This window comes from Naegleria lovaniensis (assembly GCF_003324165.1).
Source record: "Naegleria lovaniensis strain ATCC 30569 chromosome Unknown tig025, whole genome shotgun sequence".
Lineage (NCBI taxonomy): Eukaryota > Heterolobosea > Eutetramitea > Acrasida > Naegleriidae > Naegleria > Naegleria lovaniensis.
Genome location: NW_025407847.1, coordinates 256,129 through 271,258, shown reverse-complemented (window position 1 = coordinate 271,258; position 15,130 = coordinate 256,129). Strand labels below are relative to the sequence as shown.

The 15,130-nt window shown below is 36.6% G+C and overlaps 8 protein-coding genes across 8 annotated transcripts; 7 read left to right on the top strand and 1 right to left on the bottom strand.

Annotated features, from left to right (window-relative positions):
• Positions 1-59: 59 nt before the first annotated feature.
• Positions 60-365, top strand: C9374_005769 (uncharacterized protein; the record flags this gene model as incomplete). The annotated part of the gene is made up of 2 exons (XM_044695555.1): positions 60-103; positions 161-365. The coding sequence occupies 2 exons, from the start codon at positions 60-62 to the stop codon at positions 363-365; spliced, it is 249 nt and encodes an 82-aa protein (XP_044547656.1).
• An 816-nt stretch (positions 366-1,181) lies between these two features.
• C9374_005768 (uncharacterized protein) lies at positions 1,182-2,494 on the top strand (the record flags this gene model as incomplete). The annotated part of the gene is made up of 2 exons (XM_044695554.1): positions 1,182-1,239; positions 1,365-2,494. 2 exons carry the CDS (start codon positions 1,182-1,184, stop codon positions 2,492-2,494), a joined length of 1,188 nt encoding a protein of 395 aa, XP_044547655.1.
• Positions 2,495-2,634: 140 nt separating this feature from the next.
• On the top strand, positions 2,635-4,785 carry C9374_005767 (uncharacterized protein; the record flags this gene model as incomplete). Its single annotated transcript, XM_044695553.1, has 1 exon — positions 2,635-4,785. One exon carries the CDS (start codon positions 2,635-2,637, stop codon positions 4,783-4,785), a length of 2,151 nt encoding a protein of 716 aa, XP_044547654.1.
• A 237-nt stretch (positions 4,786-5,022) lies between these two features.
• On the top strand, positions 5,023-8,315 carry C9374_005766 (uncharacterized protein; the record flags this gene model as incomplete). The annotated part of the gene is made up of 4 exons (XM_044695552.1): positions 5,023-5,061; positions 5,298-6,674; positions 6,727-7,372; positions 7,432-8,315. 4 exons carry the CDS (start codon positions 5,023-5,025, stop codon positions 8,313-8,315), a joined length of 2,946 nt encoding a protein of 981 aa, XP_044547653.1.
• Positions 8,316-8,582: 267 nt separating this feature from the next.
• Positions 8,583-9,087, top strand: C9374_005765 (uncharacterized protein; the record flags this gene model as incomplete). Its single annotated transcript, XM_044695551.1, has 2 exons — positions 8,583-8,732; positions 8,776-9,087. 2 exons carry the CDS (start codon positions 8,583-8,585, stop codon positions 9,085-9,087), a joined length of 462 nt encoding a protein of 153 aa, XP_044547652.1.
• Positions 9,088-9,740: 653 nt separating this feature from the next.
• On the bottom strand, positions 9,741-11,883 carry C9374_005764 (uncharacterized protein; the record flags this gene model as incomplete). Its single annotated transcript, XM_044695550.1, has 2 exons — positions 9,741-10,601; positions 10,696-11,883. 2 exons carry the CDS (start codon positions 11,881-11,883, stop codon positions 9,741-9,743), a joined length of 2,049 nt encoding a protein of 682 aa, XP_044547651.1.
• Positions 11,884-12,085: 202 nt separating this feature from the next.
• C9374_005763 (uncharacterized protein) lies at positions 12,086-13,057 on the top strand (the record flags this gene model as incomplete). Its single annotated transcript, XM_044695549.1, has 1 exon — positions 12,086-13,057. The coding sequence occupies one exon, from the start codon at positions 12,086-12,088 to the stop codon at positions 13,055-13,057; it is 972 nt and encodes a 323-aa protein (XP_044547650.1).
• Positions 13,058-13,188: 131 nt separating this feature from the next.
• C9374_005762 (uncharacterized protein) lies at positions 13,189-15,113 on the top strand (the record flags this gene model as incomplete). Its single annotated transcript, XM_044695548.1, has 5 exons — positions 13,189-13,397; positions 13,443-13,631; positions 13,683-14,250; positions 14,304-14,461; positions 14,513-15,113. The coding sequence occupies 5 exons, from the start codon at positions 13,189-13,191 to the stop codon at positions 15,111-15,113; spliced, it is 1,725 nt and encodes a 574-aa protein (XP_044547649.1).
• Between the last annotated feature and the right edge of the window lie 17 nt (positions 15,114-15,130).

Here is a 15,130-nt window from a genome sequence, read left to right as displayed (position 1 = left end):
AAACACCAATGACATTCTTTCGTTGCTATCCGGAATATTGAATGAGATTTCTATAAAAAATGGTCTTGTGCTTGCTCAGCAGATTGGTGAAAGGAGTTGTCGGGTGAGTTTTCGAAAATCAATTTTCATCTTTTGCAGTTTTGATTTATCATGATTGTAGGACTCCTCTCAAGCGAATGGAACAACAAGTGAATAGAATTACGAGCGATGTTCTTTTCCCTCTTCAAAACACAAATCCAGTCCGAGGAGATAAACAATATGCTGATCTTCATCATCATTCATGGTACGGGGAAATGGTTGAGGCCAACAAAAAGATAGACGAAATTCTCATCAAAAAGAAGCAAAATAATTCGGAAACATGTTGATAAGAAGGTTTAGTATTGTTCGTAATAGGGCTACTTTTTGATAATGCTTGTTCAATGAGCTTAGTCCACCCGAATCAAAACGCAATAGAAGTGTTAAAAATCATTATTAATAACATTATTTTGTTTCTGGATACAAGTACATTGCTAAACAGATGATGCTTGTTGCTGACGTTTAAACGCTTCACCTTTGTAGTAATCACTTAATAATTTCCAATTCCTCTTATTGGCTTTAAAGAAGAAATCAAAGATATCTCCAATGAAAGGGATACTGCCAATTACAACATCCAGAGTGATATTCCCAATCATTCTGAACAGTGTAAATTTTGGTATGCCATGTCTCCATATCATCACTAGGATCAATATTGAAATGGAGAATGAAATTAAGTCCCCTCTAGATAGATAGATAGATGGGTCAATGATGTCAAACAAAAATTCTTGTTCAGGACTTGATTGACTCAATCACTTACAAAACAGGTACAAGGCCAATAAGGGCATCAAATCCAAACGATTTTCTTTTGTTTAATATCGGTATGGTTATGTGAAAGCAACTGTCCAAGTAGTACGATAAATATTCAACAAAAAGTAATTCTTTGGGAACAAACATTTCAGCTTGAGAATCGTCCATTCTTTGTTTTAGAGTAAAACAGATAGACAATCGATAGTTGAAGTGCATTGGTTTGTTAACATATATATATTTGGTAAAATCTCATAAAAATACTGAATGCAATTTAAGGACTTTACCGAGTTGTCGTGGCTGACAACCCAATCACCCGAAGCACTGCTGACAACAGCAAGGGGAAGGAACATTGGAAAAAAATGTGCATTCTTGGACTTGTGCAATCTCGCCATCCGCATTTCCCATTTATCCTCGTTGGTTTGTATTCTATTGATGAAACGGAAGCACTAAAATTACATGATGATTTGCTGTTTCAATATCCGTGACACGACCTCTTGTTCATTATTGTTGTTTAATTAAAATTATTTATATGAAACCATCAGATAACAGAGACGAAAGTCCTGCTCGTTCCACAGGCAATATTGGCTGTCGAGTTGATCCAGAAACAGGTTACAAAATTATTTCAGCAGTTGACAATAAGGAAGGAGGAACTTGGATGGGTTTCAATGCAGATACCAAAAACTATGTTGTGCTTACCAATGTGTTTGGCCCTCAATGCATTCCAACTTTACCATCTATTGATCAGTCAACAAGCGAAAGTAATGGGACAATCTCTTCTCCAATCACAATTTCCAGGGGTGTCATTGTGAGTGGAATTTTAAAGTTTTCTAAAAAGTTGAAAACCATGCAACAAGTCAGCGAGTTGCAGCATCTAGTATTGAACCAATATTTTGGTGAAGGAAAATATATGAGAGGATTTAACATCATTATGGGAAATTTGAGTGAAATTTCAGAAACATCAAAAATGTTTTACATGACCAACAGAGATGAAAATGCTCTTGACACTTTTCAAAATCATTATATAATTAGAGAATTAGATCATGACCGAACGCATGTAGTTTCGAATTCTTATTTAAATGATTCAACGAATGACCTTTACAAGAAGTACAAGATTGATTTATTGCGAAATTTATTAGATGAAACTTTGAAAAATACTCAACATGTTACCAATGCATGTGAAATGAGAAACGAGTTGGAGAAATGCATTACCAACAGATTGTCCGATTTCTATGACGGTTGTATTGTTAGAAACACGCTAGAACAAGCAGATGAAATGGATTTTAAGAAGCACCCAGAATTATTGAAATACATTCCTCCTCATTGGATGGCTGAAGAGCAAACCTTACAACATTTTCGATTACGTTACGATTCTCATTTTAACATCTTTGTGAATAGGACTTATTTTAAAACAAGATCTCAGACCATTATTTTGGTTGATGTTTTTGGTAAGGTCCATTACTTTTACAGAGATACAGATTTATTATTTCTATCTGAGCGAGATGCAGTGCGTCACGAGGAGCTGTCGTCAACAACACACAATGCCGTTTCAAAAGAAGTACTTACTGAAGATCAAATGATAGAACGATCAAAATTGGCCATTGAAGAAATTCAAAAACAAAGATCTACTCATGAGTTGACAAGCTTTCCTTGGGAATATATTTGTGTGGAGTAATTAAGCCTATTCAATCAAAATTGTCGCATGATCTCATTAATACAATGGTTAGGGATGATAGACCTACACCAAAATCACAAATTTTGACAAAATTCTCTCTCCTCGTCGCAATAATGACATGTCGCAATCAAAATTTAAAAATGAACAACAACAAACGCCTTCTTGTTTCGTTGCTGCGAAATCATGTAAGCAAATCGCTCCTCCAACATGGAGCAGCAAAACAAGCCAAATCTTTACCATCATCGATGACCCTACTTTTCACTCAAAATCCCATGGCCACACAACTACATGGATTTCATCAAGATTTGATTTGTAAATCTAATTTATCGTCATCATCATCATCGGACTCCATCCACAAACACGTGCCTCCAAAGCCTTCAAGCACTACAACGGCTACAAGCGAAAATACAGACTTGAATGTATCAACAGGTCCAACAACGACAACAACAGAAAATCCATCTCTCGTCGAAGAAGAAAAACCATTGTTTTCCAAGAAAGAAATTTTAATTTTGGAAAGTGAAAAAGCAGCTCTTGGTCATTTGTTGAAAATTCTTGAAAGTGTTGAAGGTACTGAAGAGGATATTGATTTATTGAGAAAGAGTATTTCGCAATTGGAGGAACATTTCTTGATGGTCATTGTTGGAGAATTTAATGCAGGAAAGAGTTCATTCATCAATTCAATGCTTGGAGATCGATATTTGCGAGAGGGTATTACACCAACCACTGCTCATCTTCATTTGATCAAGTATGGTGGAGATTCAGTCCAAAAATTCGATGAAAGACATCAAGTTGTAAATATGGAGCTTCCATTGAAGTGGTTGAAAGGAATTAGCGTTGTAGATACACCAGGAACTAATGCTATTATTAAGGAGCATCAAACAATTACAGAGACATTTGTACCAAGAGCTGATCTCATTATATTTTTAACAAGTGCTGAAAGGCCCTTCTCTGAAAGTGAACATACCTTCCTCGAAATGATCAGACGATGGGGGAAAAAGGTTGTTGTGTGTATTAACAAGTATGATCTACTTCAAAATGATAGAGAACGTGAAGAGGTTGAAGTTTTCGTTCGTGATGGAATTATTCGTTTATTGGGCTTTGAACCAAAGATGTTTTGTGTCAGTGCGAGAAGTGCTATGGATTTCAAACAAGGCACCAGAATTTCTTCCTTCTTAGCTCCTGAAGAACGAGAAATTGCTGAAAAACAACAAAAGTCCAAACTTGTTGAAAATTGGCTTGACTTGGAAAAGTATATTTTGCAAACCTTAAATTCAATTGAACGTGCAAAACTAAAGTTCCTTTCTCCATTGGGTGTTGCTAACAATTTGGCTGACAAGTATTTAAACTCAACAATCGAAGAGAGACTTAAAGTTTTGAAAGAAGACAAAAAAACAATGGACATTATTGAAGAGCAACTACAAGTGTTCTACAATGATATGAAACAGGATTTTGAGCTACAACAATCCAAATTGGAAAATATTTTCCATGAGCTTGTTGAACGTGGTACATGTTTTTATGATAATTTTATTAATTTATCGAATGTATCCAGTTTGATAAATTCAAAGATTGTAGCTGAAGAATTTCAAAACCAAGTCATTGCCAACACAGCCACTCAAATTGAAAACCATGTATCCGAAGTCATTGATTGGATTATTGACCGAAAGTATAGACAATGGAAAGCGGTAACAGACTTTGCAAACAAACGAGCCAGAATTTCTCTTCATGAAGATAAGCTTGTTGGATCTCTTTCAAGTGAATTCCAATTCAATAGAAAGGAGCTCCTTCTCAAGATTGGTTCCAGCGCAGAGAATGCTGTGCGCAATTATGATAGAGAGCACAACGATACGGACAAATTGTTTGCAGAAATAACAAGCAGTCTCAAGACATGTGCTGCTGTCGAAGTTAGTGCCATTACAATTGGTGTGTCTTCTGCTTTGTTAATGCCAACAGCAGCGATGGCAGGTGCTGGAATTCTTGGTGCTGTTGTTATGGGTGCTGGTGGCTTGTACGCTCTACCTTACAAGAGAACAACATTAAGAAAGAACTTTATTACAGAAGTGAACAAGTTAAGAGATACTTTAAAGCAGAGAATGAGAGAAGAATTTGAAAGAGAGTTGTTGGACAGTATTGACAGCATTAAGAATTCTATCACACCATATTCACGATTTGTAAAAGCTGAACATGAAAAGTTTTCAACTCAAAAAGAAAGATTAATTGAACTCCAAAAGCTTCTAAATCAAATCAGAAGGGAAATTGAGAATTTGCAAGAAACTGATCTGGCAAGGAAGTAATGATGATTGTGCTTTGTGTTTTGCCTTTATTTCACCCTCGCTATTCCATAAATGGGAAACTTTCTGGAAAACCAATTGGCTTTTTTCAATAAATTGCTTTTGATGCAAAAACGCCATGTCTTGTTGGATGAAACGTTTCATCCCAACGAGAGAACGTTCAAACAACCAAGAACAATTGCAAGTTCATCATCAGCCACGAGAGAGATGACCACAACACAGTAACAACATCCTTAAAAAATGAGTGCAGTGGACGTTGACGCTCTTGATTCAAATCAGGTTCGTAGTGGCAGGAGAGAAAATATTTACAATGACGATGATGATGTCTTGTGTTATTGATGCTGTGGTACTTGATTGGATTTATCACATTTACATGATCGTGGTCTCGGGATAATATTTCGTAATGGGCTACAAAATGATTTATTCCGACAATAGTTGGTAGGTATTCAGAAATGAAACTAACTCCAAATATCCTAACAATATTATTGTGATGGTGAATACAACATGCTTCATAGACTCCCCTTTACTGTGCAGCCTATAATGGTGATCTGGAAGGAGTAAAAGCTCTTATCAAGAAAGGAGCTGATATTGAAAAACTCGTTGGGCAAGGTCAATGGTGGTCTGTGCTACAAGCAGCTATTGCACAAAAACATCTAAATGTGATCAAATATTTAATCAAACGAGGAGCCAATTTGAAGACTTCTCTTTTCGGAAAGACTCCTTTCGATTGGGCTAATGAAAAAGGTATCAATATGGAAGAAATTATAAAACAATGCAAAACTGAAATGGTAGATAAATTCATCTATTTAGTTAGATTGGATAAGTTTGAGGAGGCGAAGAAAGTCCTTGAAAAATCAAAAAAGACATTCTTTGGAAATATCATCGATCAACTGGGCTCTCAACAAATGACCGCAATGTATTGTGTTGCATTTGACAATAAGAGCGAAGCCATTAAGTGGCTGGTCGCTCAAGGTGCAAACCCTTCACATCCAATTTCTCAAGGCTATACACCGCTTTTTGTTGCTGTATCTCAAAAGAAGGATGCTGCAACGAGGGCACTTTTGGAATGTGGAGCAGACACCTCGCAAACAATTCAAAATCTCACTATTTTCCAACTTTCAACTCGTGTAGGCGTTGATTTGGTTGCAATTTTAAAGGAGGTTTCAACCGTATACAACGCTCTTGTAGATGAATTTGTTTTGTGCGTGAGAAAATGCAATTTTCAGAGAGCAGGAGAAATACTACAAAGAAGAAAGGATATTATTGACGCCAATGCCTCAAACAATTTCAATGCATTATATTGCGCAGTTTGTGATCAAAACCTACCTGCAGTCAACTGGCTTATCGAAAAGGGTGTGAATGTTAATAAGGCATGTGTAGATGGCATCACAGCATGTGCTCTTGCCGTAACGCAGAAAATGGAGCCTATTATTGAATTATTAATAGAACATAGAGCTGATCTTACTATCAAAGATGTTGATGGGTTTGACTGTTACGCCAGAGCTCAGTATGTGTCAGTGGACTTGAAAGCCATTTCTGAGAGAGTTAAGGTTAAGAAACAACATATCGTGCATGACTTTGTTGTGGCTGTTAGAAAAAATAGCTATTCCATTGCAGAAGAACTTTTAAAGAAACATCCATGGGTTATCGATGAATGTGACAACAATCAATTGACAGCCCTTTATTGCTGTGTTTGTGATGGTAATATTACTGGCATTGAATGGCTATTACAACATGGGGCAAACATTGAAAAGACTGTGATTCAAAATATCACTCCTCTTCATGCGGCAGTATCAAAGAAACAACCATCAGTAGTTAAGGCTTTGCTCAAACGAGGAGCAAACCCTACTATTAAGGATGGATCTGGTTTTGATGCATTTGGAAGAGCAAAGGTATGTTTTAAGTAATGATCCTCGCCGTTTTTATTTTTAACCATTCAAATAGTACGAAGGTTTTGATCTTGATTCACTCGTGAAAGAATGCAAGGTAGTACCTCATTTAGTTGCCCCTGTTATGCCCAACATGTCTAACCAAACTGCCTTACCAGTCGCTACCCAACAAAATATAAACCTGGCTACTTCAAATAATCAACCAACTCTCCAGACACAGCCAGTCATAACACAACCCAATCACAGTATTTCTCAAGACCCTGTTTCCATAAGAGGAACCTCCTCCACTCCTCACACACAGCCAACAATTACTCAGCAAAACCAAAGCCTTTCTCCTCAAGAAGTTTCTGTCAGGGCTGGCTCTAATACGGTAACTGTTGATCCAAATGCTTTCAATACTATCAAAGCAGGAAATACCTTACAACCTCCACACTCTATGGAGTCCAATTCGGTACAGTATAATTCCTTCTCTTCTGGCAGCTCTGGAGGTGGAGATTCATCGTTTGTAATGACCACTACTATGGTGAAATCGATCGACAACTCTGCTGTATCTGATTTTCCAACAGATGAAATTTCAATGTACAATAGCAAGAGATCAACTAGTGTATCCTCTTCTAATTCTACACTATCATCATTCAGTGGAAAGACAAAAACGATTGAAGAGTTAATGCAAGAAAAATACACTAACATCTCATTAATAGGTTCGTAGTTCTTGAAGATTTTTGAATACTTAGACGTTTCTAAATGATGGAATTCAAAGGTCGTGGAGGCTTTGGTGCCGTGTTCAAATGTGACAAGATTATCAAGAATCGAAAAAACGCTCCAGCTCAAACGAGAGCAGTAAAACTTATCGAGTTTGTTAGCACCGATGATTTGAATCGTTCCCTGAGAGAAGCATTCAGACTTTGTGGACTTCAACATGAAAACGTGTTAAAAGTTCATGATGCATATGTACTCCAAATGGGATCTGCAGGTAGTCTAAGTGAAAAGAATACCATGTGTATTGAAATGGAATTTATCCCTTGTGGAGATTTGGCTGAACGGTTTTTGAAGAAGAAAGTATGCCTTTCCAATGATCTCATTAAGCATTGTATTAGATGCATGTGTGATGCTTTGGTTTATTTATATGAAGAAAAGCAAATGGTTCACAGAGACATTAAACCACACAATATCATGATCCGATCTATCGATTTGGATCATAATCAGCTGGATATTGTTTTGGGAGATTTCGGGCTGGCCAAATCTGTTGGAGATTCTGCAAGTAGTGCCTCATTTGCAGGGACACTCCAGTACATGAGCCCTGAGCTGTTCATGATGCAACAAGGAATGTCAGAAGAACATGAGGACGAAGATCAAGAAACACTCAGAAAACATGCTCACGCTTCTGACATGTTTGCTTTGGGCGTTACTTTTTATCAATTAATTTCTCTAGATATGGTTACTTCAGTTACTGGCCTTATCATGAAGTTTATGGGAGATGAAAAGAAATTATTTGCTGCTCTTAGAGAGAAAATCGCCAAGAATTGTTCAGACAACAATGTCAGCTATGATGAAAAATTGATAGACTTGATTTTTGGAATGATGAAAAGAGATCCAGATGAACGGTTGACAGCTCAACAAGTATTGGACACTTTAAACGAATAATACAGATTGCTTTACGTTGTTTTGTGTGTCAAGAGTTTTGAGCAAAACTTTTGCATGCTGAAGAAAGTCTTGTGGGGCAGTTTAAAAATATTTTGGCTTGGCCCCCTTGGGAATCGAACCCAAGACCTCTGTCTTACTAGGACAGCGCTACTGCCAACTGAGCTAGGAGGCCTCACATTAGTTGCAGTTTTTGAAACGAAAAAGTGAAAGCTGGACGTTTACCTTCACTTGTCCCGATAGAAAAGGCGTCAACACACTTGCCAAAAAATGTCCTCAAACAAGAAGCCTGTGAATAATGTTGTCCCTTTGGCCTTCTCTCATGATACCAAGGGTGAATACACTCCAGATAATATTCAAAGTATGCAAAAACCACTTGCCATGGTTAATAATTTATATACCGATAGAAGTGGACATATGGTAAGTAGTCGGACAAGATGATCCACGTTCATCATTCCGTAAGAGTTGTGGTGTTTGGAGCTCAACTAAAGGCAAATGGTGGTTTGACCAAGGGGAAAACGCTGAAGAATTTTGTGTATTAATTAGTGGTAAAGTTAGAATGGTGGCTGACGGAATTGATGAATTGGACGGAGGTGTGCATGAATTCAAAGCTGGAGATGCATTTATCATTCCAGTTGGCTTTAGAGGTACATGGGAAACAGTGGAGGACGTGAAAAAGTTTTATTGTGTTTTTGAAAAACAAGTAGCAAACTCGAGTGTGCAACCACATCCAACGAGCAGTAGCGGTGCAGAACAACACGACAGCAAGCTTTAATTAAATCATTTAATTCAATTTTTTGATGCAACTTTAAAATTTTTAGTTGAATTTAGTGGTTTCTCGGCAGAGTCATTGGTGGGTATTCTTTCTCTAAAAACTTTCACCAAATTGAAATGAACTAGCAGGTCATCTCCGAAAAATGACTTCCAGCGAATATCTTTCATTAGCACTCGATTACAAGAAACAACTGTACAAAGGGATGAAGGTATCAATTACAAGAACCAGTCCTATCGGAGTCTGAAAGCTTTTTGTGATGCGATAACAAACAATCACACCAGTGGTCAACTTATTGACAAGGTAGAATCCCAAGTGGGTAGCGATACATACATCTATGGAGACTTCAAGACAAAGATAGACGGAATCGGGGAAGAGAAACTCGCCAACATTTACAAGTGCATCACAAAGCAAACAAAACCCGAAGCACGCATCGAACCAGCAGAGGAAGAAAACGAACGTAACGAGTCAAAGAGCAAAGAAGAAGAACTCAATATAGAGGAGCTGTATGACCTGTTCGATAAACTATCGATTGAAGCCAAGAAGAAGGTGGCTGTCGAATTGACTTCTAAAACGCTGTATTCGAGTAAGCAATAAACTCCATGCTCCAAAAGATTTTAGTTTTAATTGTATTTGTCATCAATGTATATTGTCAATTAATTGATTGCTCGATAGGATTGTAATGATCGAGTCGAATCACTATCAGAATGATTGGCGTACGATTTGTAGGACCGTCCTCGTAGTGGTCGTTTCATAATCTCTTCGTCCTGATCATAAGTGTCCTCTTCTTCAAAAGAGGGTGCTTTTCTAAAGATGGAAACAAAAAATCCAATCACAAAGCACAAAATGAACAACCAATTTTCAAAATAAAAAATGATACTGAACACTGGAATGCCCACACTCATACTGTTCACATTTTGTGACAATTCTGACATGAAACATGGTCTTGTTGAATTGGTAAAATTTCCCGAGTTCGTGTTGTTCTCCAACAACAAGAATTCTCTACTATCCTCTTGGTGTAAAGAAGGAATTGACACAATCTCGACACTCCATAAAGTTGTATTCATATTTGTATTGTTAAAGGCTGAAAGAGCACACTGTTTCCATTCTCTTGTTACTGGATCTTGAAATCTTTGTGATCCAAAAGTTGTGTAAATTGGAGCAAAACTTGGTAACATGAATGAAGTACAAAGCATTATAAACATGAGAAATATACAACTTGTTAAGAGACCTTGTGGAAGAGTTGATCTCAACTTCAATTTGTATAATTTGATACAAAGAATACGAAGTCCAATAGTAGAGAGTGCAGTCATACTCGCCAATAAAAAGAGAATAATAATAAATCCTAAAATAATGTAATCAATTGGAAAGATGATAGAGCTGTAGGTTAATAATAGATCAAGAGGATTGAAATTACAATTCTCTTCAGTAACAAAACCGCAAGAAATTCCACACTTGCTTTTCACAGTTCTATAGATTAAATTAATAATTAAGGAAACCATTAAGAAGAGAACAATCTATTCAATTTGGAATATCATGAATTAGGCGTAGAAAAATAGCACGTTTTCAAGTGAATGAATTAGGTCCATTTTCTTTCAAAAATAAACTTACCACCAATAAAATAAATCCTAAAAATGCCTTAAATGGATAAATACATGGCTCTATTTTTGCAATAAAACTCTTCTTGGATCTCTCAATTCTTATGGATACATTGGTGAGTTCCGTTTTCTCGTCTCTCAATTGATCATATTTCTTTTGATCTGTTCTACTCATGGATGTACCTTTCATTTTATACTTTTTTTGAAGTAAATCAATTTCTTCATCGATTTCATCCACTCTCGAATTCACAGAATCTTCATCCTTGTAGGTAATATGTTTCCTTTTCATAAATCCTATGGGAAGTGCTGAAAGGCCATAGGCAGTGTAAATATTAAATCCAATACATCCAATTACTGCAAGACTACCAATGATGAATCTAATTGCTCGATCACCGAAATGTTCAACATCAACTAATTGTCGTAGCCAATCGGTAATATCATGCTTATCATTCGCTCTTCCACTCACTGCTGACAATACTAGACCAATTATAATGATTAAAATACCTGCAACAATGGTAAATATGGTGTATTTCATGGTATGAAACAATCTCCAACCACATTCATTTCTAGTTGTAGCTTTTGACGATGTTGTGAGAGAATACTTATCATCTGTATCATCGTCTTGATCTCCAAGTCTTGGATTTTCTTCATACCAAAAATAAGCAAACGGTATAATCACAGATCCAAATATCAATAGAATTAGATAACATGAATAATAAATGATCTTAATAGCTAGAGAATTTTCTCGAGGATCAAAGGTGTGTGACACATTGAAAATATCAACTGGAATAACAAATAAACAAAATGCAACAATGGAAACTCCAAATATAGAAATAATCATATAAATCAATCCTCTCTCTTTTTTTGAAGCAAATAAACAAATCACAACTGTAGAAATTGTGAATATTATGAAAAACAGTGAGCCGCACAAAACCCATGGAATCCATATTGGATATTCATAACTTGGATCCTCTGAATTGTTTGAATTATTATTCGCTGGTGAAGAATTGTCTTGTTCTATTCGGAGATGCGTTAAAGTGGGACTATTATAGTTAGTGGTGGTTGCTTGTAATGGTGAAAGTAGCAGTAATTGTATGGTAAGAAAGAGCATTAGAAGCAGTACTACTACAAAAGAACCACGATGGTTTGGAGTTGTAGATTTGAGGAGTTGGTTGATGGAGGAGTCGAACGAATTCATCATTTTTTTTTGCTGAATCTTTTCCGAAATAGCATTGATGCTCAATAATCTTTGATTCTAATCGGATAGTTCTCCTTAACTTTATTCAAAGTTTTGCATGCTTAATGGTTACAAAACAACACAGGGTCACCCTGTGTTGTCCCCTTGGTAACTCGATCATTTCGGAAATTTTGAACGTTCATGGACAATTTTTGAAGAAGAAAAAATGACAAACGTGTCTGCCCCTGTGGCATCCTCATCGTGTTGTGGAGGATTGTCTTGCGTGGTTTATGGTTTGGGTGTGATTCTTGGATTGATCATTCTCAAGAGAGTTGTTTCTTTTATTTATGCACACTTCATCTATAAGAACTCTGCCAATTATAAGAACAAATGGGTTCTCATCACTGGTGCTACTGCTGGCATCGGGGAAGGCTTTGCTCATGAATTCAGCAAACGTGGAGCAAACATCATCATGGCAGTCCGAAGTCAAAGCAAGGCTGATTTATTGAAGCAAGCTCTTGAATCCAAATACAAGAATCAAGTTGAAATTGTTATTATTGATTTTGAGAGCGCCTCACGTGATGACATCAAACAAGCCTTGACCACTGCTATCGGAACTCAAAGACAAATTGATGTCTTGGTAAACAATGTTGGTGTCAATAATACTGATAATTGTCCTTTCCCATTCTTGGAACAACCTGAAGGTGATTTTGATCGACTCATTAAGGTCAATATTCATTCAGTTGTGAGTGTTACTCGGGCAGTGTTACCATTCATGAGTGCCAATGGTACTATTTTGAATCTTTCAAGTTATACTGCAAAATTCCCAACTCCATTGATGGCTGTCTATGCTGCTACTAAATCATTCATTAACGCTTTCGGTCTTGCTCTCAAATATGAAGTTCCAAAGATGCAAGTCTATGGTCTTTCTCCTATGTGGGTGAAATCAGAAATGACTATGATTAAGAAGGCTTCTCTCTTGATGCCAGAAGCAATTACTTATGCTAAACAAACAGTAGACAAGATTGGATGTCCAATTGGTATTGAATATGGTTTGACTTCGACTTATTGGCCACATGATTTGGTTGTTTCTTTGATTTCACTTGTTCCTGAAAGCCTTGTCATGAAACAAATGAAGGGATTCCTTTCTAGTCTCATGAAGCGTTTGCAAGCAAAGAAGAATGCCAAGAAGGAGTAACTTATTAAAACTGATCAAGTTCATCTTTACAAAATTATTAAGTCTTTACGAAATTGAGTGTGTGACACAGTGGTTTATCATCAAGTTTGTAAAGCAGTGCAACGCGCTCGAGAGCGATGATTAAGAAAAAAATGTTCTCAACAACGCCTGGTGATGATAGTAGTAGCAGTGAGAGTTGTAGCGATTGTGATAGCAGCTTGGGAGATTCACCTCATAAATTCTTGCCTCTCGGAACCAAGTTGGCCAAGAAAATAGAACAAGATGCTTCGTTTGTAGAATTTATGGATAATTTTGTGCGCGAGTACTTGCAACAGAGAGGACTTGATGAATCACTCCGATGGTAATTATTACTTCATCATTTCAAAAATTCGCTCACTATGCCAAGCTTTGAAAGAGAAAGCAGGAACGAGTTTGATCTCGCTTACTTTATAGGCTGCATTGAACAAGATCAACTCTACAAAGCTGATGATTACATCTCGCAATTTCTGATAAACAGTATTTTACAGCAGCACACTGATGTGAAATATTGTTTATCTTTATTGAGGCAATTGCAATTAACATTTCATATTGCACTGTAGGTTGATATTATAATAGATATTGAACAAGCCTAAATGATTCAAATCAGCAACAACGTTGGAGAATACGAACGTATCATGAAGTCTATCACTCAAATGATTGAGCAACTTCAAATTCAAGAGGGAGACTATCATAATCGAATTAAGAAAATTTACAATGAAAAAAATCAGTTGACTTGGTGCAACTATGAAACATCTAAGAAAAACATTTTGATTCTCCTTAAAAAAAAATTTAAGGATATCTTACCCGAAGAGGAGTCAATTATAATCAGTCATGCTCATCCAGTGTCGGTTAAGGTTGAACATGAAGAAGAGGCTAGAAGAACAAAGAAGGCCAAACCTAATGAAGACGATGAAATTGACAGCCTTTCTAATGAGAGTATGCATCATTCGCTGTATGAATTGGAATGCACTCCTAAAATTAAAAATATCAATGACATCTATATAGGTGATAATGGATGGTTCAATCTATGTACAGACGATGTAATTTATCAGATGGAACTTTCGTCATGTAATATTATTAATAAGAGAGTCTTAGACACAAAGTCTTTAGGGTTGGAAAAGAAAAATTTAGCAAATGGAAAACTATTGACACGCGTTTTAGACGCACAATTAATGGTAAGCTGATAAGTTCAAATATGATACAAATGTTAATAATTTAATAATACTAGATTGTAGATTCTCGAATTCCACGACTTACAGCTTTGAACCTTGATGGATCTAGTGTTGTTAAATCTGTGATTGATCTAGAATATTTTGTTTTTACCTCTATTTATTCATTTTGTTTCTCTACTAATGATAAGAACCTATTCTTCATGTCAAGCGATCAGTAAGTAACTGAAAATTGGATTGCTCCACCACAACTCGTCGTCACTTGCAGTGGACTTGTGTCATCTTTCAAAATTGTAAACTCATCTGCAAGCTTGCAGCGCCAAAAACAAGTCGATGCTACTGTCAAAAAGATACAATCTGTAAATTATGACTCGACTACTGAGTTACTGTTTCTCATCTGCGATCATCAAGTTTCATATATTAGGATTACCATAGACCAAGGACATGTATCATTTGGGAGAGTTAGACCATTGCTGTTTCCCAATTCAGAAAGTACTCCAAGCAAGGGATGGAGCACAGCTCACACAATTTCAATAACACCGTTTTCAAACAAGAAAGCTCTTATCAAAGACCGACATGCTTTCTTTGTTTTTGACTGCCAAAGAGACGAAATTGTTGTCTGTTACAAGGTTTCTAGCCAAGAAAAAACAATGGTCTCGCTTTCAGTTTTCGACAACACCGTTGCTTTCAGCGATTTCGACAGCACAACACAACAATCGACCATTGTCATCACAAATGAATCTTTTCAACATTCCATTCATCCAATAAGAGTACATGGCATGATCAAACAGCTGAAATGGCTGGGTGAGGACAAGTGGTTATTGCATTTTACAGATGATGCACTAAAAATTTTACAATTAAATCATTGACAAATACAATCGAGTTC